The 24,571-nt window shown below is 37.2% G+C and overlaps 1 protein-coding gene across 2 annotated transcripts; it reads left to right on the top strand.

Annotated features, from left to right (window-relative positions):
• The first annotated feature begins 115 nt into the window (after nt 1-115).
• Nucleotides 116-24,420, top strand: LOC118176947 (serine/threonine-protein phosphatase 4 regulatory subunit 1-like). Of its 2 annotated transcripts, XM_035344251.1 has the most exons (20): nt 159-214; nt 341-385; nt 7,340-7,472; nt 7,832-7,938; nt 8,184-8,326; nt 8,832-8,978; nt 9,652-9,759; nt 10,883-10,948; nt 11,497-11,655; nt 12,098-12,291; nt 12,640-13,076; nt 14,555-14,775; nt 15,799-15,891; nt 16,425-16,610; nt 16,963-17,124; nt 17,212-17,312; nt 18,418-18,538; nt 19,202-19,336; nt 20,081-20,222; nt 21,215-24,420. In XM_035344251.1, the coding sequence occupies exons 1-20, from the start codon at nt 208-210 to the stop codon at nt 21,367-21,369; spliced, it is 2,862 nt and encodes a 953-aa protein (XP_035200142.1). In that variant the 5' UTR covers nt 159-207; the 3' UTR covers nt 21,370-24,420. The 2 variants fall into 2 exon arrangements, with proteins under 2 accessions (XP_035200143.1, XP_035200142.1); XM_035344252.1 differs by lacking the exon at nt 341-385 and having other exon boundaries at nt 116-214.
• The last annotated feature ends 151 nt before the right edge of the window (nt 24,421-24,571 follow it).

The following is a 24,571-nucleotide window of genomic DNA, read 5'->3' as shown; positions in this document are numbered from 1 at the left end:
TGCAGCCCCAGCGGGGCGGCCGCGCTTCTCCTCCCTCTGAGGAGAGGGACGGGGGGCGTTTAGGGGCGATTCTCCCCCCCCCCCCCCCTCGGGAGCTGCTGTTTGTTCAGCCGGTCGTGTTCTCGGCCGTGCGGGGGCAGGAAGCAGCGGCGACTCCTCCCTGCGCCCTCCCTCCTCCGCCTCCTCCTCGCCCATGTCCATTCCAAGATGGCCGGTAAGTGGGGCCGGCGGGCGGGGGGCGCCTTACCCGGGCAATGCCATGGCCCGGCCCGGCCGCCCTCGCCGCTGCCCTTCCGAAGCCAACCTCCGCGGTGTCTCTCTTTTTGTTTTCTGTTTGTAGGGATCCCTTTGTATTTTGTGGATTTGCAGGATGACTTAGATGATTGTGAGTAACTGTCGTTTTTTTTTTTTTTTTTTTTTTTTTTTTTAATTATTTTTCCGCTCGCTGCTTGGGCCCCGCTCCCACCCTAGGGTATGGCCATCGCTCTCTTTTCGCTCTTCGCGCTTTTAATTCGCGACAGGAGGAGCTGGGGCTGCGCGGAGCCTCGCAGGGCGAGCGGAAGGCTCCTCCGTGGCTCTGGGGCAGCGCGGGGGCTGACAGGGCCCTTCCTTCCCTCGGCTTTTCGACCTCTCAGCCCTGACCCTCGCAGCCGTGCTCGGCCGGGCAGCTCTGGGAGCCGGGAACCGCTCGGTGCTTGCCGTGGGCAGCCGCTGTCCTGTGGGGAAGGAGGGCCTGGGGCGAGGGGCCGCTGGCTGTGGGGACAGCTGGGGTCTGTGTGAGCAGCGCCTTGGGCAGCGGAACCGGGGGGCAACCTCAGGGAGAGGGAAACGGGCTCTGTCCGGCGGCCCCTGAGAGGATTAGCCCCGTGCTGCGGCCTCAGGGGGCCGGGGGTCTTGTGGCTGCCAACTCGTGAGGCTTGAGGGGACTTTGGGGGTGGTTCCAGGCGCTGGGCGTTCTGCTCGGCACACACCGCTGAGGTACAGGCGTTGCTGTGTGTGTGCCCTTCAGAAGCTGGGAATAAACGGAAATAAAAGTCTTTGTGCTCCAGTTGGCTGACATGAGCTAGTGGTTTTAAGTTAAGTACCCTGTTCTTGGTGCTAGGCAAGGCAGCGCCAGTTCAGCTGGTACAGTGCGGAGTTTTGTTAGGGGATTAGAGCTGAATGCGGCTTAGACAACTTGAAGGAGCTGTTGCTTAAGGAGATAAATCGGTAGCCGCTAATCATTGAAGTGGTGTTGCTTTAGGAACCGGCTAGGTGTGGGGGGCGGTTTCATCGGCACTTGGGGTGCTGGATTGACATTTCCGTTAAAAAATGAAAGCTGATGCTTGATTTTTTTTTTTTTTTTTTTTTTGTGAGAGACTTGATTTGTTTACCACATAAATGTTTGAGAGGGCATTTTCCTGTGAGGGTGACAGAGCACTGGGACAGGTTGTTCAGAGATGTTGTGGAGTGTCCTCTGGAGATACATCCCCACCTGGATGTCAGCCTGCACAGCGTGCTCTAGGTGGTCCTGCTCGGCAGGGGCTTGGACCAGATGATCTGCAGAGGTCCCTTCCAACGTCAACCATTGTGTTATTGTGTAATAGTACTTGAAAATGCATAACAGAGGGCTTTTTCTTTCCTGTCTGCTGTAAACACTCAAAATTAGGAAGAAGATGATCTTGAGAAACATGAGAGTGTAATGGAAGCTAAAGCCTTCCTTTGGAAGGATGTGCAGGGACACTGCCTCTGCAGGCAGGGGATCACCCTGTGGAATTTTTTTAGTTGCTGTTGACTGTTTTTGCTCTAAGTATGTCAGGTTTCAGCATTTCACTAGTAGGTAGCGGAAAAACAAATGACAGCTTTATTTTTTTTTTAACTTTAGTAAGAAAAAGTGTTTTGTTTTTTTTTTTGAGATGAAGTTAATGGTTAAGTGGTGAGAGCATTTTTAAGAGCATTTGGTTCATTTTGTGTTTGTGCCTTTTTGCGTATTGCAGAACGTCTTTGATGTGTTTCTTAGAATTAAATTGTAACTGTGTGTATCTTAATGATTTTAAAGCCATAATTAAAAAGCATTTCCCTTCCTTAATACTATCTATTTGGAAAGCTAGAAATCTAAAAAGTAAATAAATAAAAATGTGCAAACCTTAGAGGATAATGCTTGAAATGCAGGTTTTTAACCTGTAGGGATTTGAAATCATGATAACACTGAAGGAAGTTGCTTACAAATGGGTACTAAAGGTTATTGCTTGCTGCAGTAAGTAAATGAAAGAAGTCTGTGTCAAGACCTTAAGTGACAAAAAGCATGGATGTGTTGAACAGATTTTAATGACAAGGAAATTAGGAGATGCATTTCAATGTGCTTAGGATGATTTGAAGGCTGTTTTGCAGAGCTCAGCACATCAATCTCACCTGAGCTCCTCTAATAACAGGAGAGCTGCAACAGTTGTTGCAGTATCTTAAGGCTTGAAAATTCTTAATTCCATCTGCCCTAATTAAGAAAAACAAACACACACAAAAATCCCCTTCATAGTGCTAACGAATGGTTAACTCTTTGAATTGATTGTGTTTTTTCTGAATTGCTTCCAGTTCCTTCTCTTTTTTTTTTTTTAATCCATGTAATAAAACAAAGATAGCATTGAATTCTGTTTGTTCAGTGTAAAGCACAAACAGCAGAAATAAATGCAAATTTCCCATAATGTTTTATGGATCTTGGCCTTGAACTGGGGGTAGACATCAGTAGGAGTTAAGTGTTCGTTCTCCGTTATTTTTCAGTCTTTGGTTGTTCTTTTGAGACTGTTGGTAAAGAATTTGTATGGTTAGTTGATGAATAAGTCTGATGCTTGTATGCAAAACTCTGGTTTGACTCATGAAGTTAATTCAAAAAAAAATTAAAAGGTTCAGATAAAGAAAGTTTTGCCATAAGCAGTTGTTAATAAGCATTTTACGTGGATCACTTAACATTTGTGTAAAAGGAATGATCATTTTTAGAATGAGCATGCAAATAAAGGGAAATATATTTGAAAGCGTTATGCAGATCTTGTTTATGCTTTAAAAATAATGTTTGATTAAGTTCATGAATTTGGCAATGTGGATAGAACTGGGGCACTCAAAGAGGTTTTCAATTTCTGATACAGGAAAATCCTGTATCAAGAAATCCTATCTGGATTGAGATATTGTGTTAATCCAATGACTCGTCTGTAGCAAAGTCTTCATGGTGCATTTCAGGAAAATTACAGTCAAATAAGTAACTGGAACTGGATTTTTACTTTAAGTTGATGAAATAGTGTTATCCACCCTGAAGCTGAATTCCATTGAAACAGACAGCCGGGGGGATTCCGCTGAATAGGGGGCAAAGCTATTGTAAAATCTACCAAAATTAATCAACTACAGTTTGACATTTTGTTTTTGTAAGGTGAGAAAAATAATTAGCTCAAATATCTCCTTAATAGAATTAAGAACGTGTATTTTAAAATGGGCTTTCCTTCTAAAAACAGTGGAAGAAAAAAATAGCTAGTTGAGCTCATGAAGTTATTACATAGTGAACCAGTATTTAATGTTCTGCATTGGAAAAAGTGGTTAGCGATACAGTGACGGTGGCTGGTGATGTTGTGTTGCATAGTTAAATTCGGTAATGCTGTAGGTGGTTCTTGTAGGCTGTAAGCAGCTTTTGAGTCTAGGTCAAACTAAGGCATGGCAAATTCAAACTCAGCAGTCTTCAAGTAGGTAGAATAGACTAGAATAGAGTTTGGTCAGAAGGGACCTGCAGAGATGTTCAAGTCCAACTGCCTGGCCACTTCAGGGCTGACCAAAAGCTCTTGCTTATAGATGGACAAATTGCAAGCTTGTCTGATACCCTTGGAGGGAAAATACTGAATGCATGGTTCACCTCTGAAGGAGTATTAGATACAGTAGTTCAAGTTCAACATATTTCTGTAATTTATTTTCTAGTATTCTGTATTTTAAAACTTGTAAGTACCTATAGCTGCTTGTTTTATGGAAGAAAAATGCTTGAGTGATGGCAAAATAGATTCTTCCATGATTGTTCCTAACTTATGTGTACTGAGTCTGTGTGGAAAAAATTTCAGGTATTTAACTCTCTTCATCCTCAGCATAAGTAGTTTGCTCTGTGTTCCATCAAGTCCTAGAAGCACTAATGTGTGCTTAGCTATTACAAGTGAATACTGAAACTGCTCAGGTAATGAAGTAAAGAATGTTTATCATGTTTAGAAAATTAGTCCTTGGTGTAGTGTTGTAGCCAGATTTATAATTGAGATTTACTTCATTGTTTTTTGACTTGGTAGGAATTCTGCTAAAGTATTTGATGGGACTAATAGTGAAGTGAAATGAGTTCATTTTTAAACTGTTTGTTAATTCCGTAACGAGTGGGCAATAGTGTGGTTAAAGGCAAGTATATTGATTTTTTTTGTCTAAATCTTTGTACAAGAGGTGGCTAGCCTCAAAAATTAGCTAGCATAAGAGTGTGCAATCTATGTGCATTTCAAAAATATATGTTGTAACTGCACAGGCATAAGGATGGTCAGAGTTAGGTTTTGGAGGTGGAGAGAGTGTTGCAACCTCCAAAAGGAAATCCACCATCTTACATCTGCAATCTGGCTTCCTGCGAGCTTTCGGGGCTACAGTGGGTTACTTTGGAGCAGGAAGCACTGGATGCTGCCTCTTTGGGTGCTGTGCTTGGTGGGGAGTTAGCCCTGGGACAAGTGGATAAATGATCCCTACTAGGGCAGTGAAATGTAAGTTACCTACACTTGTGCAAATAAATGTTTTGAACCTGACAACTTGAAAAGTATATAAAAAAACAGCCTTTAGAAATGATAACGGCCAATTGAATGGAAATAAGGGTGTCATAAGAATCCACAGTCATTTTAAGGAAACCACAAGTAACTAGTGTATGTTGCTAATCAGGTAGCTGTGGAGTCACATGTCTATGTAAACATTTTCAACAACATGAAGTCTAAACTGCCAGTTTTCTTCTGTTTGAATCCTATTGAATTTGTTGATTGGAGCTCACTGTCTGCAAGAATGCAGAATTACTGTCTTATAATTCAAGTAGGTGCCGTAGAAACTGTGCATTTTCATAAATAGTCTGCTACATTTTATTTTATTTTTTCCTCCTGAAGCCCCCAGGTATAACCTTTTGTCTCGAGTATGTTCAGATGTCGTTTCTTTTTTAAGCGCTGTGTTTCTGTTGAGGATGTTTTGGCTTCAGTTTGTGTCTGATACTAGGAAACCATGTTTCAGTTGTCTTCATCTCAGGCCTGTAATTTGTCCCAGTAGCTTTTGCTTTCTTTTGTATTGAGGACAGCAGAATAATACGTGTGCTGATAAATATTTCTTTGTTAAGGTAATAGAAAACTTCTGTGAGTTTGGAAGACTGTCTTCTAGAGATTCAGTCTATTTAAGGATAGAAAGCAAAAACTGAGTACTAAATAATGGGAAATCAATTGCGGACATATGAAATCAGATTATCTTGTAGGGAAAAAAACTGAGGCTTGGTACCTCTTGGTAATAGCATATTTTTATATAAAAATGAATGTATAATGGATATTATCACAGTTCATCGTGCAGGTCTCAGATTAAGGAGAAGTGTTGATGATATAAAACTGTAGATAGAATAAGAGGATAGAGTTGAAACTTAATTATTCTGATTACGGTACAGCCACTTCAAGAAACTGTTGAAGCTCTTGTATCAAAGACCTTGTAATTACATACAGACACCATTTAACCCACTGGCAATTTCAGAGTGTATTATGAAATAATGAAGACTTGTCTTTAAGATCTGCAAAACCTTTGTAGTGATTGGGCTGGCACATTGAGAAGGACTGTAAGTTTATTTACCCAGAATACTGAAGATGGGGATGCGCAGCTCTTTACACGCACATTTGCTAATCTTCTGAGCGCGTCAAAGGGAGAGGGTATTTCTGTTCTTCCCATTTTACAAACAGAGGAAACTGGTGCTATAAATAAAACAAGATTTTGTATACTCATTTGTTTAGCCAAAGCTCTGCTGGTTTCTAATATGGAAGCAGCGTGTAACTTTCCCTCCCTGAGGACAAGAGGGTTCTGCCTGTAGAGCCATGGCTCGGAGTGCCTGGGCTTCATTCCTACAGAGTTCTTACAGCCCATTTGGCTTGTCATTGTGCTTGCAAATTACTGCAAGTCTTGTGCTTTCTTTACCAATTCAAATACCTAATACTGTGTCCTGCCAAGTCAGAAACTGGCTTGTTTTCTGCAGTGGCTGTCATTCTTAGCACATTTGCTGGCCTGAGATAGACTATTTCTCACATATGAGAAGCAGTGTGGCACCATTTGTACGTAAGGAAGATCACGGGTGTTGTGTGATTTGTGTGAGCAAAGTGCAGATTATTCAAAGTGTGCTATGTTGGGAAAGTTGTATGCCCAGAGGAGAAGTATCAGCTACTCCAGTGCAACTTTTTCCTGTAGTTTTAGTTACTGTGTGTGTTCCTGCATATGTTGCAGAAATGAGAGAATTTGTCTGGAAGATTGAGTTGCAGACAGATTTCTTCAATGCCTGTGCTTTAAGAAATGAGCACAGGAAATAATTTGACAGCAAAATTATCATATTTCCTATCCCCCTCACAGCCTTTTTTTTTGCCTGCAATCTATACTCAAGTGCACGTTACTGGATTCAGTGCCTTTAAGATTTTGGTGGTATGGGGTTGTTATATTATTATTTGGTTAAAAGTTTACAAATAGAAAAAATGTTTAGAAAACAGTGGTTTTATTTGGGAAACTTAATAACATCTGCAGTAGAAGGCACCTAGTATGTTCACAAATGAAGTTGTTTTTTTCTCCAAAGCCACCTGTGTGGTGTAAATGTTTGGGACCCTGTAGTTGCAGTGAGAAAAATGTACCTTGGTAACTTTGAAACAGACACAAGTTTGCTGTTTTAAAGCAATATGCTTTTGCATTTTCTATCACCGTGATTTTTTTATTTTTTAATGGGACTGATTTTCCTTTTGAATTTATCAGTTTGTGGCATGCAATTCTGTCAGGTGAGCTCTCTTAATTTTATAGTGTGGTTAGTTCATTCAAACTGCAAAGTAAAATGTATTAAAAACCAAGGATATTGTGACAGCTGAAATGGGTTACATTTCAGTTACATTTCAAGGCTTGAATTTACTGCTCTGTATGCAAGTGTTGCCCTTGAGTTCTTTGTTTTTTTCTGGTAAGCACTTTTCAGTGATATACAAATGGTTTTGCTTTGAAGAATAGCTCTAAAAATAGGTAGAGGTATTGGTATATTTTATATTCCAGCATCTCTTGCTGACTCTTGGGTGATTTTTCTTTTCTTTTGTTACTCTTCTCGTCTTTCAAGTTGGATTTGAAGATTATGGACCAGACTGTGATAGCATGAGGATAACAGCATTCTTGGACATTCCAGGACAGGATAATTTGACTCCACTGGCTCGTCTAGAAAAATATGCCTTCAGTGATAACGTATTTAACAGGTAAGGATACAGCAATCGCACTTGAAGGCGATATGAGTTTTACACCATGGTGGGTCTTGGGGCATTGCTGCTACTTACATTATTTTGCTAAATGCAAAATTTCTGTTTGAATAACTGTTATGTGAATTTTCCATTAATAAGTAGTTTTCTTTCATGTTCATCTAATGTTTTTGGACTCAGTCTTCGTTTTTCTGGGGGTGTGGCAAAATTGTATAGCTAGTATGACTGAATATTTAAAGAGCTTGATGTGTTTGTTGTTTTTTTTTAAGTGTCCATTTACATTTATTAAGTTCGTCCAGCATCCCATCTGTATGTTGTTGACAAGATATCAAGGCAGCTAATCTGTTGTCCTTCCACAGGCAAATTATTGCCAGAGGTCTTTTGGATGTCTTTCGAGATTTCAGTAACAATGAGGAAGACTTCCTGACTGTAATGGAAATAGTAGCCAGACTCTCTGAAGATGCAGGTTTGAATGCATTTACTTTAATTTTTCTAACTCTGGACGGCGGTGATACATGTAAGGCTATTTTATTTGTGTTTCCTTTATGAACTGGTAATCTTAGTGGTGATATTTCCTTGTTTCAAGTCTTCTCATCTTTTTCTGTTGTGAAAGCTTTAAAGCAAAACAAAATCCTAGTTTTTTCCTAATGTACTTTTTTTTAAAAAATTTTCAATTTACTAATACAGCTTTTACATTCATTTTATTGGTAGAACCAACTGTACGTACAGAGCTGATGGAACAAATACCTCCAATTGCCATTTTTCTGCAAGAAAGTCGACCAAAATTCCCAACAGCATTTTTTGAATACCTTATGCCCATAGTAGTGAGATATCTCACAGATGTTAACAATCAGGTAGGTAACACAGACTGTGAGTTGAATAGTTGGAAAACTTGCTGTAGTTTGAATTAGAGATAGGAGGAACAGAATAAATTTCCTATTAATTGATACCTAGTTATTACATATTTATTGTACTGCGTATTATTTGTATGTATTGATTTCAGCACACTTTGCTATGAAGGTCTGATTATACGTATTTTTTCCCTATTGGATAATGGGAAACTTGTAGGATTTTCATAATGACACATTGACAGTCTGTTATTGGAGTTGTAACTTACAGGTCAGGTCCTGACTTCTACTTCATATTTTGGCTTCTCCTCAGGATTTGATTAAAGGGCATCTAACAATTACATTGAAATTTACTGTTTATTACTAATTCATTTTATTGTTAAAGCTGAGTTTTTTTTCTATTTTTTAACTTGTACCTCTGTGTTCAATGCAGACATGCTTTCTGTAGTTCTCGTGCCACTACATGATGTTTTTAGTGATAGACTTTTGTTCTGTTTGTCCTTATTACTAGGTCAGAAAGGCAGGTCAAGAAGCACTGCTCATACTGCTGGAACAAGATCTTGTTGCTCAGAGTGACATTGAAAACAAGGTGTGTCCAATTCTATTGGACCTCTCTGCACCTGACAGTGATGATGAGTACAAGGTGGAAGCTGTGAATGTAAGTGAATTTGAAAAACTCAATTTGAAAAAAAGTTTGTATCTTTACTACTTAGGCTTTTTATTGCCTTTGTTCTCTATTTTTAGCTGTGCTATTACAACGGTCTTTTAGAGTATATTTATAACAACTTCGTGCAAGACTTAAATAAGCGTAGGAAAGAGGAAATAAATTGTACTTGAATTTGTATTGGCTTGAGAACTTTACGCTAATCATGGAACCTAAACTTTCTGTACCATTTTTTCAGTTTCTTGTATTCTTTTTCTATTTGCAAGTTGCTCTGTTGAGAATTTAAACACTGATGTTGTGATATAGTTGAAGCTTGGAGCCATGTATGTTAAGCTGTTAAGTGTTGAATTGGTATGTTTCTTAGTCACTTGGAATGTTCAGCACTGTTGAAAAAAAGAGTCAATTCTCAAAGAATTGGAACAGGGTCAGGACTTGATACATCGTACTTAGAGATTAAATATGAGACTAGAATTTGTATCTCAATTGAATTCAAGAAGAAAGCAAGAATGTCGTGAGTATTAATGCCTTTTGGTCAAGTATAGAGGTACTTCAGGTAAGCCTTCTTTAGGTCCCGTGCCCATTGTGCAGTGAAGAAATCTGGTTTGGGCCATGCTTATAAGTTGTATAATTTCCTTGTTCTTCCTCATATCCCCTTCTTGATTTTTAGATAATCTGTAAAATGGCTTCTATGTTGAGCAGAACAACAGTTGAGCACATGCTGCTTCCTCGTTTTTGTGAACTTTGCAGTGATGGGAAATTGTTTCAAGTCCGAAAGGTTGGTGTGTTTTCAACCCTGAAACGCTTCAAAGGAATTTGTATGTACACAGCTATTCAAATGCTTTCTTGAGGAATTTAATCATGGCTTTCACTGATGAAGTTTGACAGGGTCTGGAAGAATAGTTTTAATTTATTGGCATGGCTTATAGATTCTGTATTTCACTAAAGAACTAGATAACAGTCCTTGGGGAATAGAAGGTTTTGCACCATTTAATAGTATTTCACAACCTATTTTTAAGCCACAATATTTGGTTCTATGATGCGAACGAATTACCTGCTGTTATCTTATTTCAAAACCAGAAATTCAAAAATAAGTATTAGGCATTATTCCTTTTTTAAAACCTATTGTTTCTCAAAGGAGAAATCTCAGAAGTGTAAGATTTAAGTCATGGTCAAGTACAAAGGGAAACTTAGAGCATAAGAAGTCTTAAAATAGTTCAGTAGACTTAAGGGTCATGCTGAGCTGCAGCTTGGTCCTTAACATAAGCTGTTGGTGTTGGAACTTGACCTGTGTTATAGCATTATAATTCTGTTTTATATTAAATAAATTGTGTGTTAACATAGGCCCATGTTAATTCATTCCAGATTTCAGCTGTGTTTTTTTGCAACAGGGGAATGTGCCTTCTGCATTAATTACAGAATTTGAATATAATGCACTGTAAATGGGACTAACTTGAGACATTGATTAAACTTCGCTTCAGCAAAGTGCTTAAGCCAGCTTCAGCTATAGCAAAGATAATGCTGTCTGTACACCTAAGTCCTGACGCTCGTATCATATTTTAATCTGTTTTGTTTTGACAGCTGCTGTTCAAAGTCATTAAAACTTCCAAGTAGGCTTATTAGTTATTTTTAATTATTACTGAAGTAGATGACTCTCTTCACAATGCAGAAGCCTTTTCTACTATTGATTTCAAAGACATATGGTTTATGGAAGCCCTCTCTAATGAGTATTTGTTCAGGATGAGTTAAGGTTACAGGATGTAGTTACATGGCTGAAATTTGAATAGTCAAATGTGCATTTATTACAGGGGTTAAATAATGCATGGTGAAGTTGAGGGTAACCCTAATGCACTCGAAAGTGTGTTAGCCAGAATGTTACTAATGACTTATTTATTTCTTAGATTTGTGCAGCTAATTTTGGTGACATTTGTAATGCAGTTGGGCAAGAAGCCACAGAAAGACTTCTGGTAGGTAAAAAATCAAAATCCATTTACAAGACATGTATTTATCAGTTCAAAAGGTTTAACAATGTTTCTTCTGTTGTCTTCTCTGTGAAATAATCTGTTTATATATTTTTTGAAATGGCTTTATCTAAAGCTTTGAATGCACTTATGGCAAAACTGGGATTGAATAGAAAAGGAGAATTCTTGTTATGCAAAGAATTTTTAAAATGTAATTGATGGTTCATATGCATACTTTAGAATTACTGACTTTCTCTTTTCTCTGAATTAGATGATCAGTCAAATTACAATTTCAGGAAAAATAAGCCATTAATAATACTATTTTTTCCTAGTGTATATAGTTATACATAAAATCGAAATGAAGGGGAGATACATTTTTTTCCAGTGTCTTCAGTTAATACATTTTTTTTAATCTGTCCCTATTTTATTCTCTTCTTCACTCACTTTATTCTGAGTTCTCATTGTCTCCAGTTTCCAAACAAATACCTTGATAGTAAGTTGCTGCAGCCTTTGCTTAGTTTTTAATTAGTCTTAGTTTTGTTTATTTTTGGCAGATTCCCAAGTTCTTTGAACTCTGTTCTGATAGTGTTTGGGGAATGAGAAAAGCTTGTGCTGAATGCTTTATGGCAGTGTCCTACACTACATCCCCAGAAGTCCGCAGAAGCAAACTATCCCCACTCTTCATCAGTCTTATTAGTGACACTTGTAGATGGGTAAGCAACTCACTCTATAATTGATGTGTCTTCCTAGGCAGACACGATAATGGGCAAGGTTGTTTTTTTTGCTGCGATTAGATTCTTATCTAGTAAAAGCTAATCTTACCTAAGAGATAATACCTTGTTTTTTTCTCTTTTGTTACTTAAAATTCCTGTCAATGTTTTTTGTAAGTGTATTGCTCTTCTGAGAGTATGTTGCTTGTGTTAAAGATACTAGTTGAAGTATGTAATGTTGTCCATCAAATTTTTAATTAAAAAAAAATGCATATGTTTGTTAATACTGTGATACCCTTTGTGTAGCTGTCACTTACTTCATAATTGGTAAAATCTGGCATTAAATGAAGCTATTACAGTAATAACTTAGGACCAAACTTTATTCTTCAGCATTAATTGTATGGGAGTTGCATGAACCCTGAATGTTGTCTTTATACTATCCCAGGTTCGTCAGGCAGCTTTTCAGTCTCTTGGCCCCTTTATTTCTACTTTTGCAAATCCTTCAAGTGCTGGTCTTTACATTCGAGAAGATGGGACACTGAGTATCCGACCATCAACACAAGATGTAAATTCCAATTCCTGTCAACCAAGCAACAATATAACTTTAATTGCCTCTAGTACAAATGCTACATCATCCAGGTAAAATCATAGGAAAGATGTGGTATAGTGGAAGGGAGAAGCAAGAAGGTAATTCCTTTAGTTGCTGCTTAGGGCTGCAAATATTAAGAAAATAGCTCCAGAAAAGGTATGAAAAGTGAGGTTGTGCATGTATGTCTCCTTGAGTGTAGCCATGTTATTGAAGTGAAATTGACTTTGATGGCTTGACAGGAAGATAAAGGGAAAACTGTAGAAGTAAAGTGTAGCGCTAACATTGTCTTTCTGTGGAGAAAGTAAGCTTCTGTAGTTGATGCTACCTTTTACGAAGTATTTTACTGAAAAAGTACTTAGAGATATTTTATATGGATAATTATGTGTGTCTCTTATCAGCTCGGAACAACCAATGGAAATCAAACCAGAGTCATCGACTGAGGAGACTTCAGCTGAAGTGAATATGCCACTCTCAGTTGAGAACCTGAATAAAGACACATGGGAAGCAAGTTCAGATTGTCGTACAAGTCCTGGAGAAGATCTGTCTAGGTTGTCTCAAGATGACGAAGTTGTTGCTGGTGTGCTAGAAGTCTCTAAGGACAGCAGTCTTCCAGGAACGAACTCAAGGCTACAGTCTGCTGAGGATGTGTTTAATACTTTTCTATACTGGCGCCCTCCTCTGCCTGATATAAGTCAGGACCTGGAGTTGCTTCAGTTCAAGACTGAGAAGCACAAAGACAGCTGCTCTGTGCCATGTAGTAACTGCGTTGCTAGTAGTGATATAAAAAAAGTTCTAGAAAGCTTACAGGAGCATATAGATGATCCAGATGTTCAAGGTGAGACTCTTTAACAATAAAATAACATTCTCTCCCAGAAAGTTTTCTCCTGGGTTTTATAAAAACCCTTGTCTGTGTTTTAAATGGTTTGGTACTTATAAGGTGTCAGGACTCACCTGACAAGCCTGTCATACATAGTCAACCGTTTTTCATTCCACGAAGTCTAGAGTATTCTAGTAAATTATCAGTTTTCATCTGCCTGTTTATTCATTCCTTTTTTCTGTATGCAACTGGAGCATTATTTGGCTTCCTTGCTATACTGTGTGCAGTGGCAGAGTGGCACTATGGAATATCTAGATGTCTCCTCTTGGCAAGCTAGCACCAGGAGAATTTTTCATGTCTGAGAATAGAAAGGAGTGGAATGAAAGGGGAAGACTTAGAGGTGAAAAATTAAAGTTGTGAAAGAAAGCAGAAGTTGAAGTGAATGAATGAAAAAAGGGAGAAAAAAAAAAGTATAAATGAGTTTTGGAAAGAAAAGGGAGAGAGTAAAAGTAAGAGTAAAAAAGCAAAAATGTATTTTGTTCAACTAAAGCAAATGGAAGGATGTTAGCTTGACAGCTATGCAGTGGGAAAATTAATGGTTTGGAGAGACATGGGAGAAAGCAAGAACATGTCCGTACATCCTTTTTTCATTCTGACTTTAGTTGAACAGTCATGCTTCAATTCACAGAATAAGGAGATGTGGTTATTAATCTTTGTTTCCCTTCTGCTCTGACAGTCAGAACAGTTTTAAAACAGCAAAAGAACCGATAACAGGCATATTTATAAATTGTCCTATCCCCTCATTTCCAAAATGTTCTAGTATTCTTCACCTCTAAATTATGCTCTAATGTCTCTATAGTCTTGAGACTATACTTTCTTTAGGTCTGTGGAGATATAACTACCTCAAAGTGTTTGCATTCTGACCTTTTTGTAATTTCATATTCTTAGCAGCAATGTATCATAACATAAAAACACAGTTTCTCTGAAGTTTATTGGTGATGTAGTGGTAAACCCAAACTCTAGTGTTCTATCCACTTCTGCAGAACAGTTCAGATGTGGTTTTACTAACTCCCTTCTCTAGCTAGATTGTGGTGGATTTTTGAGAAATGTTTTAAATGCACATTGTTGCCTTTTCCTAGTAGCTGGAGCAATTCAAGAAGATTAATAAGGAATTCGCATTAATATGTTTGACAATATAAAGAATGAGATGTGAGCCAGTATACTGTGATACCTTGGGGGGGATTATCAGAAATATGTTTTAGTGGGAGAAATTGGTAGAATGCCTCTGCTGAAAATGTTAATGTATCCATGTCATTGCTCTTAATTTATGTGAAGGTTTCATGGAAGAGTAATAGGCCTTTCTAACAGCACATGTTTACTAATATATTTTTGTGAAGCTTAGATTTGATTTCTTTTTATTCTTTCAGGTTAAGTAACTGCAAGTTTAATGCTTTTAAGGGCAAAAAGGATACTAAATAGTCTCTTGCTTTATACAGCTCAGGTCCAAGTGTTGTCTGCTGCTCTAAGAGCTGCTCAGTTTGATTCTGTTGGGGACTGTGAGACCAAAAAAATGGAAGAGAACAATGGCAAACTTGAGAACGAGACTATTTCAGGTGAAACAGCTATCTGTAACCAGCTGGAGGAAGACACCCTTTCATCCCCTGCATCCCAGGATGACATCAGCAATGAGTCCAACACCAGTATACTGAAAAGCACAGTAAGTGTGCATTGGGCTCCGTGACTGGAATGAATTCTTACCAGCTGAAGCAATGCGTATGTTCGTTTAGTCCCTGACATAACTGACCCACTTCTGATCTGAAGCCACTACTACACTGTAACTATCATATGCTACTTATTTTAAAAAACAAAATTGAGGGCTATTATTTCTGCTTGTGCACAGAGTACTTAAGAGTTATTTTTTTCAGTAGCCTAGTAGTAGTTTTCAGAGGAAACGTACAAAGTACAGTCTCATCTCTTCCTGCAACCAATCTAAAATTAGTCTCTTATCTTCAAGCAGGAGGCTGAATCAGGTGGTAATACCTACGCAGTTCCTGGTTACTATTTCTTGCCAGTAACGTACAGATAGGAGTAAAAAGAATCATTTGTGCAGTACTTAATGTTGCTGGAGCTAATTGTGAATGATTAAGAAAAAACTTTGTCTACAAAAATTGCACATAAGACCTGTTCAAATAATGTAAATAAACAAAAACAACAAGAACAAAAACCTGTGATCTTTCAGACTTTCTGTGATTTTTGGTCCTTTAAACCTTTTGAGTCTTTCAAAAGTTTCTGTTGATATTTATTTGGGGAGAGGTGCCTGCTCCTTGATTTGATAGGCTTGGAGCTTCCAGTGGTATTTTCCAAAATAAGTGATGCTTTTATCATGATACTGACTTGGAGTAACTGCTCAGCTGCCTTCTTTAATAGTTAAATTCATACCAAGAATAAAAACTATCTAAGAGTATAATAAAAGTAACCACACGCTATCTGAATGATAGGTTTATTGCATTAAATTCTGTTCTAGAAGCAAATCTGTCTGTGATCTTAATAGTGTTTGTCTTTAGTGTACAACTGTTGTCTTTTGCACTTGTATAAACACACTGAATAAGGCCTGTACAAGGCTTTGTCTCTAAAAGGCTATTTTGTATCTGAATTGCATTGTTCTTACTGTGATGCTTTGAAATAATTGCAAACACCGCTAAGTCTAACTAATTTCATGACCTAGTATGTCCTTTTACAGGATTCAGGGGAACAACACAGAGGAAACAGTGTATTCTTAAAGAAAGACCAAGAAAATAATCCACCATTTGAAGATGACAAGTCAAAGTTACAGGTGATTAAAATAGCATCTAACTGCTTTAGTGGAGTACTAGATACAGTTCATCTCATCCTTAATACAGCAGTAGCTGCAGTTGATCAGTTTCAGAAGGTGAAGAAATGCTCTGGGCATTTAAAGAGAATTATTTTAAATCAGAAAACTATAAAAACTGTGTTTCTGGTAGACAAGCCTACCTGTTGTCTTTTTGGTACTTTAGAGGCAATTCACACAACAGAGGTTAGGAGCTGATGATACTACTTTGTCACTGGATTTAATGTTTGTCTATAGTAAAGAATAAATTTTCAGTTTGATTTGATGTAGTCTGTTCATGAAGTAATATTTACTGTTCATTGCTGACTGCTCTATCCTAACAGGAGGATAAATTACTTGCAGTTTGTAAAGCAAACTCACAAAACGGGTGTCTTGCCATTGTTTTTATTTTGCTCCCAGCTGGTTGGTAGCAAGAGAATACTGAAGCACAACAGGTGTATTTTCTTACTGATACTAAATTAATGGCAATGTGTTTTGCTGATGTGCTCTCTCTGTAGGATATCATACCTCAACCTCTACTAGATCAGTACTTGTCAATGACTGACCCTGCTCGAGCCCAGACTGTTGATACTGAAATAGCCAAACACTGTGCATATAGTCTTCCTGGCGTGGCCTTAACGCTGGGCAGGCAGAACTGGCACTGCCTGAAAGATACATATGAGACACTGGCCTCAGATGTACAGGTAAAAAAAAAAAAAAAAAAAAGGCAAACCACCACCACCAACTCCCCAAAATCATCAATAAAAAACTCTTACAGCTTTCTAATGATAAAGCATAATTTTGAGATTCTTTTAGCTTTTGTTTCACTGAAGTTACAACATACTATTTTTTGTAAGGGATTTAAATGTAGAGTAAGAATTTAAAATTCAAGATTTAAATCAGACTTCATAAATGTAATTAACATTTTTTGTTTCTTTGTAGCTTGCCCCATTTCTTTTGCTCTCTCAGTCCCTCACGTGGGTGGGGTTTAAAAGCTGTGAAGGTTTTTTTCCACTTATGGTACCTAATCTGTATCCCTTCTTAAACTGTTTGCAGTGGAAGGTACGCCGGACGCTAGCTTTCTCTATCCATGAACTAGCAGTTATTTTGGGGGATCAGCTAACAGCTGCTGATCTGGTGCCAATTTTCAATGGATTCTTGAAAGATCTAGATGAAGTACGCATTGGTGTCCTTAAACATCTCTATGACTTCCTAAAGGTAGGAAAGTGTAATTTAATTTCTGAAGATAGTATCTTTAGAGTTTTGAATTTGATCAGCTTTATGCTAGTAATGTTTTTCCTTTAGTTACTTCACGCAGACAAAAGGCGAGAGTATCTTTATCAACTTCAAGAATTTGTGGTGACTGATAACAGCAGGAACTGGAGGTTTCGTTATGAGCTGGCAGAGTACGTAATTTTCTTAATGTCTGATTTTCATCTATATCACTAACTCAGAAATAGTTTTGTTCAGAAGTTAGTGCACCCTAATTCTGAGCTAAAAGATCACAACCATTCTTTATTATGGAACGTAATTAGGGAACTTAGCTATTGGCTTTTTTTTTTTTTTTTAATGTGAACTGTGTTGTGATCAACCATGATAGAAACTTAAGTGTCTGTCACATACCAACATGGAGATCTGGTTTGCATGTAGCTTTTGAAATATGTCAGCCTGATAGATACTGTCCAGTGAGAGTTCAGATTTTACTCAGTTCTGGACTGCATGTAAAAGTATGGAAATGTATTTACAGAGTCATTTTTCTATTACATATCTGCAGGATAGAAAAGTCTATTTTCTAAAAAATAATAATTTGGTTGGCATTTCCATATGGCTAGGTATATAATGGAGATAGTGATATCTCACAGTTCTTTTTCTACAAGCCCCATGGATATTTAAAGCACCCAAGGAATGTTTGTAGACATAGTTTGCAGCTAAAATCTGACCTTCGTATTTATCTTGTCGCTTTGTTTGGGCTATTGAGGATTTACTCTCCCTCTGTAGTTTGGCTCAACAAACTGAATCTTCCTCTGGTGCAGTGCTGTTGTACAGCAGTCCTCTGACATCTAGTGGAGAGTTCTGTAACTTTGTGTGGTTTGTTGGTGTGACCAAAACGAGTCCTGTTTGGTTTTGTAGATTTAAATAATTTTTTGAAATGTAGACTTGTACACCAAAGTAAATCTCTGATTTTTACTTCGAGGGAAGGTACTTGATACTGGTCTGAAGTTACAGAGAAACGTCTCCTTGTACTTCTGTTTGTAGTTTTTTTGTTATTTTTGATGCAACAAATTTGATGCTTTGTTGATCTAGCTTGGATAAAAGTCTCTTGCATCTCTTGTATCTCTTTTAATGTGTGTTCTCACCTTTGTAAAAAGAAGACCTAACCTTTCCAGGTGCTTCATAATAACCATGGCCTTTTCACTTTCATGGCCTTTTCAAGGCTCCAAGTGATCCTTATTGACTTTTAACAGTTGGTTAGTGTTGCACTTGGTTGAGTTAATCACTTCTTTGTTTCAGGCAGCTGATCCTGATACTGGAACTCTACAATCCCAATGATGTCTACGACTACTTAAGACATATTGCACTGACTCTATGCTCCGATAAAGTTTCAGAAGTTCGGTGGATCTCCTTCAAACTGGTAGGGGATTTAGTTCGCTTACTGGAAGGACAGGAGGAATATTATTCTTGAGAGTGATATCTGAAATCACTTATTTTTATAGCCTCAGGAGCTACTGTCTGTAGGCAGAAGTTACTGACCTTGTGAACTTGCTCTGTTTTGATATACGTGGTTAAAAAGTAAACTGTATAAAATACATTGAGTTGTCTGACTTCTGCATATCTTAAAGCCTTCCTCATTTGGCTGTATGTCAGTGACAAATGTTTTTAACTGGATAGAAACCAGGAAATAAGACTATTCAGAAGAACTTTCCCTGAATTCTACTTTGAGAAACAGACATCCAAAAAACCCTGACCTTTCCTCAAAGTTTATTTTTAATCTATGGACATCACGATAATGCCATCATCCCGTAGATGAATGAGTAGAAAGATTCCTTGTTTGTGGAACTGTGGATAGAGACGTTATTTAATGGTTGTTTTATTTTAGTGGTTTTTGTTTAACTTGAACACCTTCTTATGCTTTCTCTACAGAAGGCTTTTCTCCAAAATAAATGTAATAATTAATTAAATTCTGAAGGCAGAGATGGTTATACTGTATATGTTTGTTTCTTTATAGGGTTCAAATACAATGATGCCTTTTCCTCAGGGCTAAAATTTAAATCTCCTTTCTTCCTTTGCTTCACAGGTTGTAGCAATACTACAGAAGTTCTATGCAAACAATGCAAATGCACTGGGACTAAATTTCATTAATGAACTTGTTGTGCGGTTTCGTCACTGTTCCAAGTGGGTTGGAAGACAAGCTTTTGCCTTCATTTGTCAGGTTGGAGCGTTCTTTCTCTGTGGGTCTATATGCGTTTAATTTGGAGCCAGTTTGAGAATTTTCAGTAATGTAGGCAAAACTGAAATTTGGACTTGAGAATTTTTTTTTAGTGATTTCTGTGGGCAGGGCTGGTATCAGCAGTAGTAAATGGCTATCCAGGTTTGAAGCTGTGGTGGATTTTGTGCTACGCCACTTACTGGTACAGCTTATTCTTGTACCTTTCTGGCATCCTAGTAGCCAAGTTAGGAAGTAAATATACTTAAAACTTATAAAATGTGATAAACATTTTAAATACCTATGTCAACATGCTGGGATAAGGGTTTACAAGATCTCTTTGAGCTACCAATGGCTGCTGGATGCCAGGAACTACTCTGTTCTATTTTCATGCTTCCCACCCATCACACTTCAGCCCCCTACAAAGGTTTGCTCTAATAGGGATGAAGAAGGGGAGGTGAGTTTAATACTGAAAGGCAAAGGAGTGATGACAGGCAAGAGAGCAGTATTTCCTAAAATATAGCTGAAATTAAGTTATCTGCCCTTGTTGGGTCATCTTCAGAATGGCAAGATGCATTTTTGGAATGCTTTTCAAAGGCTGTACTGCAATATAAGGTGTGTTTATTCAGAGTTAAACTCTGTCTTTTCTAAATGGTCAGACAAAATTAAGGACAAGATAGAAAGGAGTGGCAAATACTGTAATTTTAACATAAATCTTGCTTTCTCACGTTCTCTGTCTTCATCCTGTAGGCTGTGGTGGAAGAAGAATGTATGCCTGTTGACCAGTTTGTTGAACACTTACTCCCCAGTCTTCTAAGTCTTGCTTCAGATCCTGTGCCAAACGTAAGGGTTCTGCTTGCCAAGGCTCTAAGGCAGACCTTACTGGAGAAAGGTGTGGTCATTATTTTCCTCTGAAAGAACTAATGTCTTACAAATGCTGTCCTTCATCTGCCAGTGCAGTTCTTTATAAAATGGCTCGCTTGACTCGTAAAAGCCCGTTTGGTCTGCTTATACTGAAAACAATTGTATGTTGTAATCTGGGATACTGTATTTAAATTCAGATTGAGGGATATAGATTTAGAAATGCGTAATATAGTTAGTGGATGTTCTGTCTTAGAATAACTGTTGATCATCATCATCCCTGAAGGGCCTGAAACTGACATGGGTAATATGTCCAATGTAATAATGCTTCATCCACTAGAGGGCAGCTACATACCTGTTTATAGCAGGAAGTAATGCAGTTACTGCATGTTGCTGCTGTGTATGTTTATATTTGGTAGCTGTAGTGCTTATGGCAAATAGATTTTTATTGGGAAATTGTAAACATCACCTTAGACTGTCTTGTTTTGTTTCAAAACTTTATTTTAATTAAGTCTCCTTTGTGGTCCTTCAAATGAAATGTCATTCCTCTTTCAGCAAATTTTGGCTTTGTTTTTTTCATTTGAAGCTAACAATTGTAGTAGGAAATAATGTAATTCAGTGCACTGCTACAATTTCCTGTATTATAATTCCTTAGAGAACAAAACTCTATATTTTCTGAGTTAAAGCATGGAGAGTGTTTTGCGAAACACTGTACAAAGGCAGCTTCCTAGAATGCTTTTCCATTGTTGGCATGTTTCCATTTAGGGCTTATCAAAAATAATTTATTAGTATAAATACTTAAGTACCTTATAAGATGAGTAAAACGTAGCGTATTTCTTTCTCTGACGGTTTCCTCAGCTTGCTGTAGTTTCTCTAAGAAGTTCATAAATTGGATGAGCTATCCCAGATGTTTTTGGCATCCTCTATATTTAGGCACTGTGCATGCCCTGTAGTTTTTTTTAAAAAAGTTTAATTTCTTCTTTTGGCTTTGATTAAAATTGTCTTTTTCTCACCTTATTCTAGCTTATTTTAAAAGTGTTGGCAATCCTCATCTAGAAGCTGCAGAGGAGACCATTCTAGCTCTGCAATCTGACAGAGATCAAGATGTGTCCTTCTTTGCTACCATAAAACTAAAACAAAACAACATGGACAATACTTCCATTGAAAAACAGAACTAATGTGCTCTTCTGCAATAGCCCCGGACGCCGAAATGGTTATTTGCACAACATTCATGGTTAGTATGAATAAGGTGAACAGATAAGAAAATTAAGTTTTTGGCACAAAGTGACAAAACAGCTAGAAAGGGCCTATTGAGAAATGCCATACTCTTTATTTCATGACCATCTTTCATCTACAGATGTTTCTACATTTGTCTGATATGCATGAGAATTTATTTCTTTTCCTAAATGTGGGTGGTAACTCTGATCTTACCTGCAGTTCAGTATTGTATGTAAATTTCTACACATACTCAGTGTTTCAGTGTAATTGAAATTTATTTCTCTTTTAACAAAACAGTTCCTGTAGTAGTCTGCTATAAGCTTCTAATGTTCTTTAAATCTTTTTTTGATTATAGCAAACTTACATACAGATAATTTCCTCATTTGTTATTGTAGCTTTTGTATCATTTCAAATATTGTGTTTTATTTTATCTGAAAGAAATGTATGTATGTGAATAGCTCTTAAATTTCAACAAAAAAGGATGAAGAATTTAATTCTGTATCAGTGGGGAAAAAAGTTCAATCATTTCATTTTATATAGTAGTTATTCTGCTAGAGCTAAGGCATCATTTGTTTTTACTTAATATAATGTGATAATTTTCAAAGCACAGAGTTTGACATTCTTTGTATATCGTGACTTTTCTATTATTTTATTTCTAAACTATACTCCTACAGTTGTTAACACTGTCTGTTTCCATTACTGCTGGTGCTGGTTAGTTGTAGATAGACCATTAATTTTCCAAACTGAATATTACTCATTCAGTTCTGGTGAAGTTTCCTTCAACTAAAGGATTCAGTTCCTTTACTGTGCGCTATTTCTTTGTAAAACTGTAATACCCTTCTAGACTTAAGCTTTTTTACAGGTCTCTTTCATTCCTACTTCATTTGAAAAGCACTTTTAACTTGTCCAACATTCAGATCCCCATCAGCCTGTTAATTTGTTTGTAAGACACAAAGGATATCTAAATTCTGGAGAAACTTCAAGTAGTAAGTGTTCAGAAGGAAGATGCTAATGCAGTTTATAACTTCTGTTGATTGTATGGTCAGGGTTGAGGCAGACAACACATGAAGGCTATTGAGATCTTTAAGCTTACATGAGACGTGCCCTCTGTGTATTTAGATGACTGTTTCAGAAGGATAGAGTGAGTATACAGGTAGAGCAAAATTCTGTTAATGAAATCTGAGAGCTGACTAGTTTGCAAAATTACAAAACTAATACATTTTGGTGGATCCTGTTTTCTGTCATGTCCCAAACCTATAGTTAGAATGGGGCTTGGAAAAAAAAATGGCTTTGTTACTCCCTTCAGATTTTGGATTGGTCCTTCGTCCTGTTCGAAAACTAACAATTACTAAAGAAATGTTTTTATGTAACAATAGTTTCTTTCTCAGTGAACACAATTATCATAAATAGGCCTGTGCAAATAATTTCTTTCCCCTTATTTCACTGTTATTACTAGTGAGTTGTTCAAGTGGGTGAAGATTTTTGCAGAAATAACTTTTTTCTTCTTTAGTTTTAAATCTGGCTTGTCTGTGATAGAGCAAGTAGGTTCCTCAGCTGGGCTCTGTACTTGCTGAGGGTTCAGTTATGCTGAAAAACTGAATGTTTGTTTAACTAGTCTTGTATTATAATGTACAGTATTTGTATTAAATTGTTTCCTTGTAAGCTCACAAAATGCTTTTGGAAAGTAACGGCAGAAATGTACCACTGCTATCACTGCTCTTACAGTAAACAGTATAAACTCTGTAAATTCTACAACATTCTACATTTAATTTTTTACAATTTTTTATAATTTAAAATGGTTCTTCACTACAGACTTTTTATGATTGCAGTTTCTTAACAAAAAGACCCCTGGAGTTAATTTTTTTCTAGTTCTAATATCTTTTTCTAATGCTGGCATTATCCTATAGTATTTTCTAACAGTTCAAATTTTCTAAGGCCTTTCTGACAAGGTTTTACTTCTGTTTTTTCTATTATCAGTTCATTAAATTTCTCAGCACTGATCAAATTTTTTAAGTGTGTGTGTATATGTAAGTATGTTTGAAATGTATATATACTAGATACTTTGAACATTAACCCAACCCAGGTTTCTGTTTGTCAGATAAACTTTTAATAATTACCTTTTCTTGCAATAATCCACTGGAAAACACAAGCTTTTGTATGATTTAGTGTGTTTGGTTAGTGTTCATTAAGGATTTTTAATTAGAATATTTGTAAACAATAAGCCACCAGCTATAGAAGTTCACTAAAAGGCTAAACAAAGTTGTTTGTTTTTAACAACATTTGATACCTCTCTAGCTCCAGAAATCATGTCTATTTCAACTGATAAGATTTCAGTAGAGCATTTAAAAACTTGTTTAAGCTCTACAGTTGCATGCACTAATGGAGGGCACCATAGTTTTGGGGTATTTTTTTTTTGTAGGCAATGTGCAGGTCTGTTAAAACAGGTTTACCCTTTACAAGGTTTGCCTTTTTGTTTTAATTTCATACTAGAAGTGATTTCAGCATGACTAAAGACCGCACTTTACGTCTTGTAATAGACAAATGTATGCAATGATGATAAAGCTGTGTGTTAACATACAATTCTCTGGGTTGTTTAAATTATGCAAAAATATGTATTTTAAAAGCCAGATGGAGCAATGTTAGGTAGCTGATCCACTCTCACAAAAGCAGTAAGAATATCACTTCAAAGCATTTCTAGCTAAGGAACATGAGAATAACGTTAGTGGGTGCAATATTGCTTGAATGCTATAGGGAATTATCAAGCACTTGTAATCCAAAGCATGTTAGTCATGTTGCTTAGAATTCGGATTCACTGGTATCTTATGTATGATGTACACTTGGCATCTGTGAGGATGCTGCCCTAGTGGCAGTTGTGACTGTACACAGTGTTGTTTAGAACCCAATTAAGTGAAGACACTCTGGAAGTGTCATTCATTTGTCAGAATAGAGAATCTATGTAACTTTCTATTTGTATTTATCTCAATAAATTCTGTGACTGTTTTATACATCAATGTGTAGTAACTGGCTTTTGTTACAAGTGGGGTGTGAATGTATTATTTTGGTTAGTGAAACTTCTCCCTAGCAAAAATAACTGGTTTCTTACACCAGGGTGGAGTGTGGAATTCATCATACTGATGATGGGAGGGGGAGAGTGGATTTGGG

Source organism: Oxyura jamaicensis, chromosome 20, assembly GCF_011077185.1.
Source record: "Oxyura jamaicensis isolate SHBP4307 breed ruddy duck chromosome 20, BPBGC_Ojam_1.0, whole genome shotgun sequence".
In the NCBI taxonomy this organism is placed as follows: Eukaryota; Metazoa; Chordata; class Aves; order Anseriformes; family Anatidae; genus Oxyura; species Oxyura jamaicensis.
This window is presented reverse-complemented; position numbering and strand designations above follow the sequence as displayed.

Excerpts from the sequence above, each read along its gene's own strand:
- LOC118176947 (XM_035344251.1), top strand. Across the intron at positions 386-7,339 it reads GCAGGATGACTTAGATGATT|TTGGATTTGAAGATTATGGA; the intron begins GTGAGTAACTGT and ends TCGTCTTTCAAG. Across the intron at positions 11,656-12,097 it reads TTAGTGACACTTGTAGATGG|GTTCGTCAGGCAGCTTTTCA; the intron begins GTAAGCAACTCA and ends ATACTATCCCAG.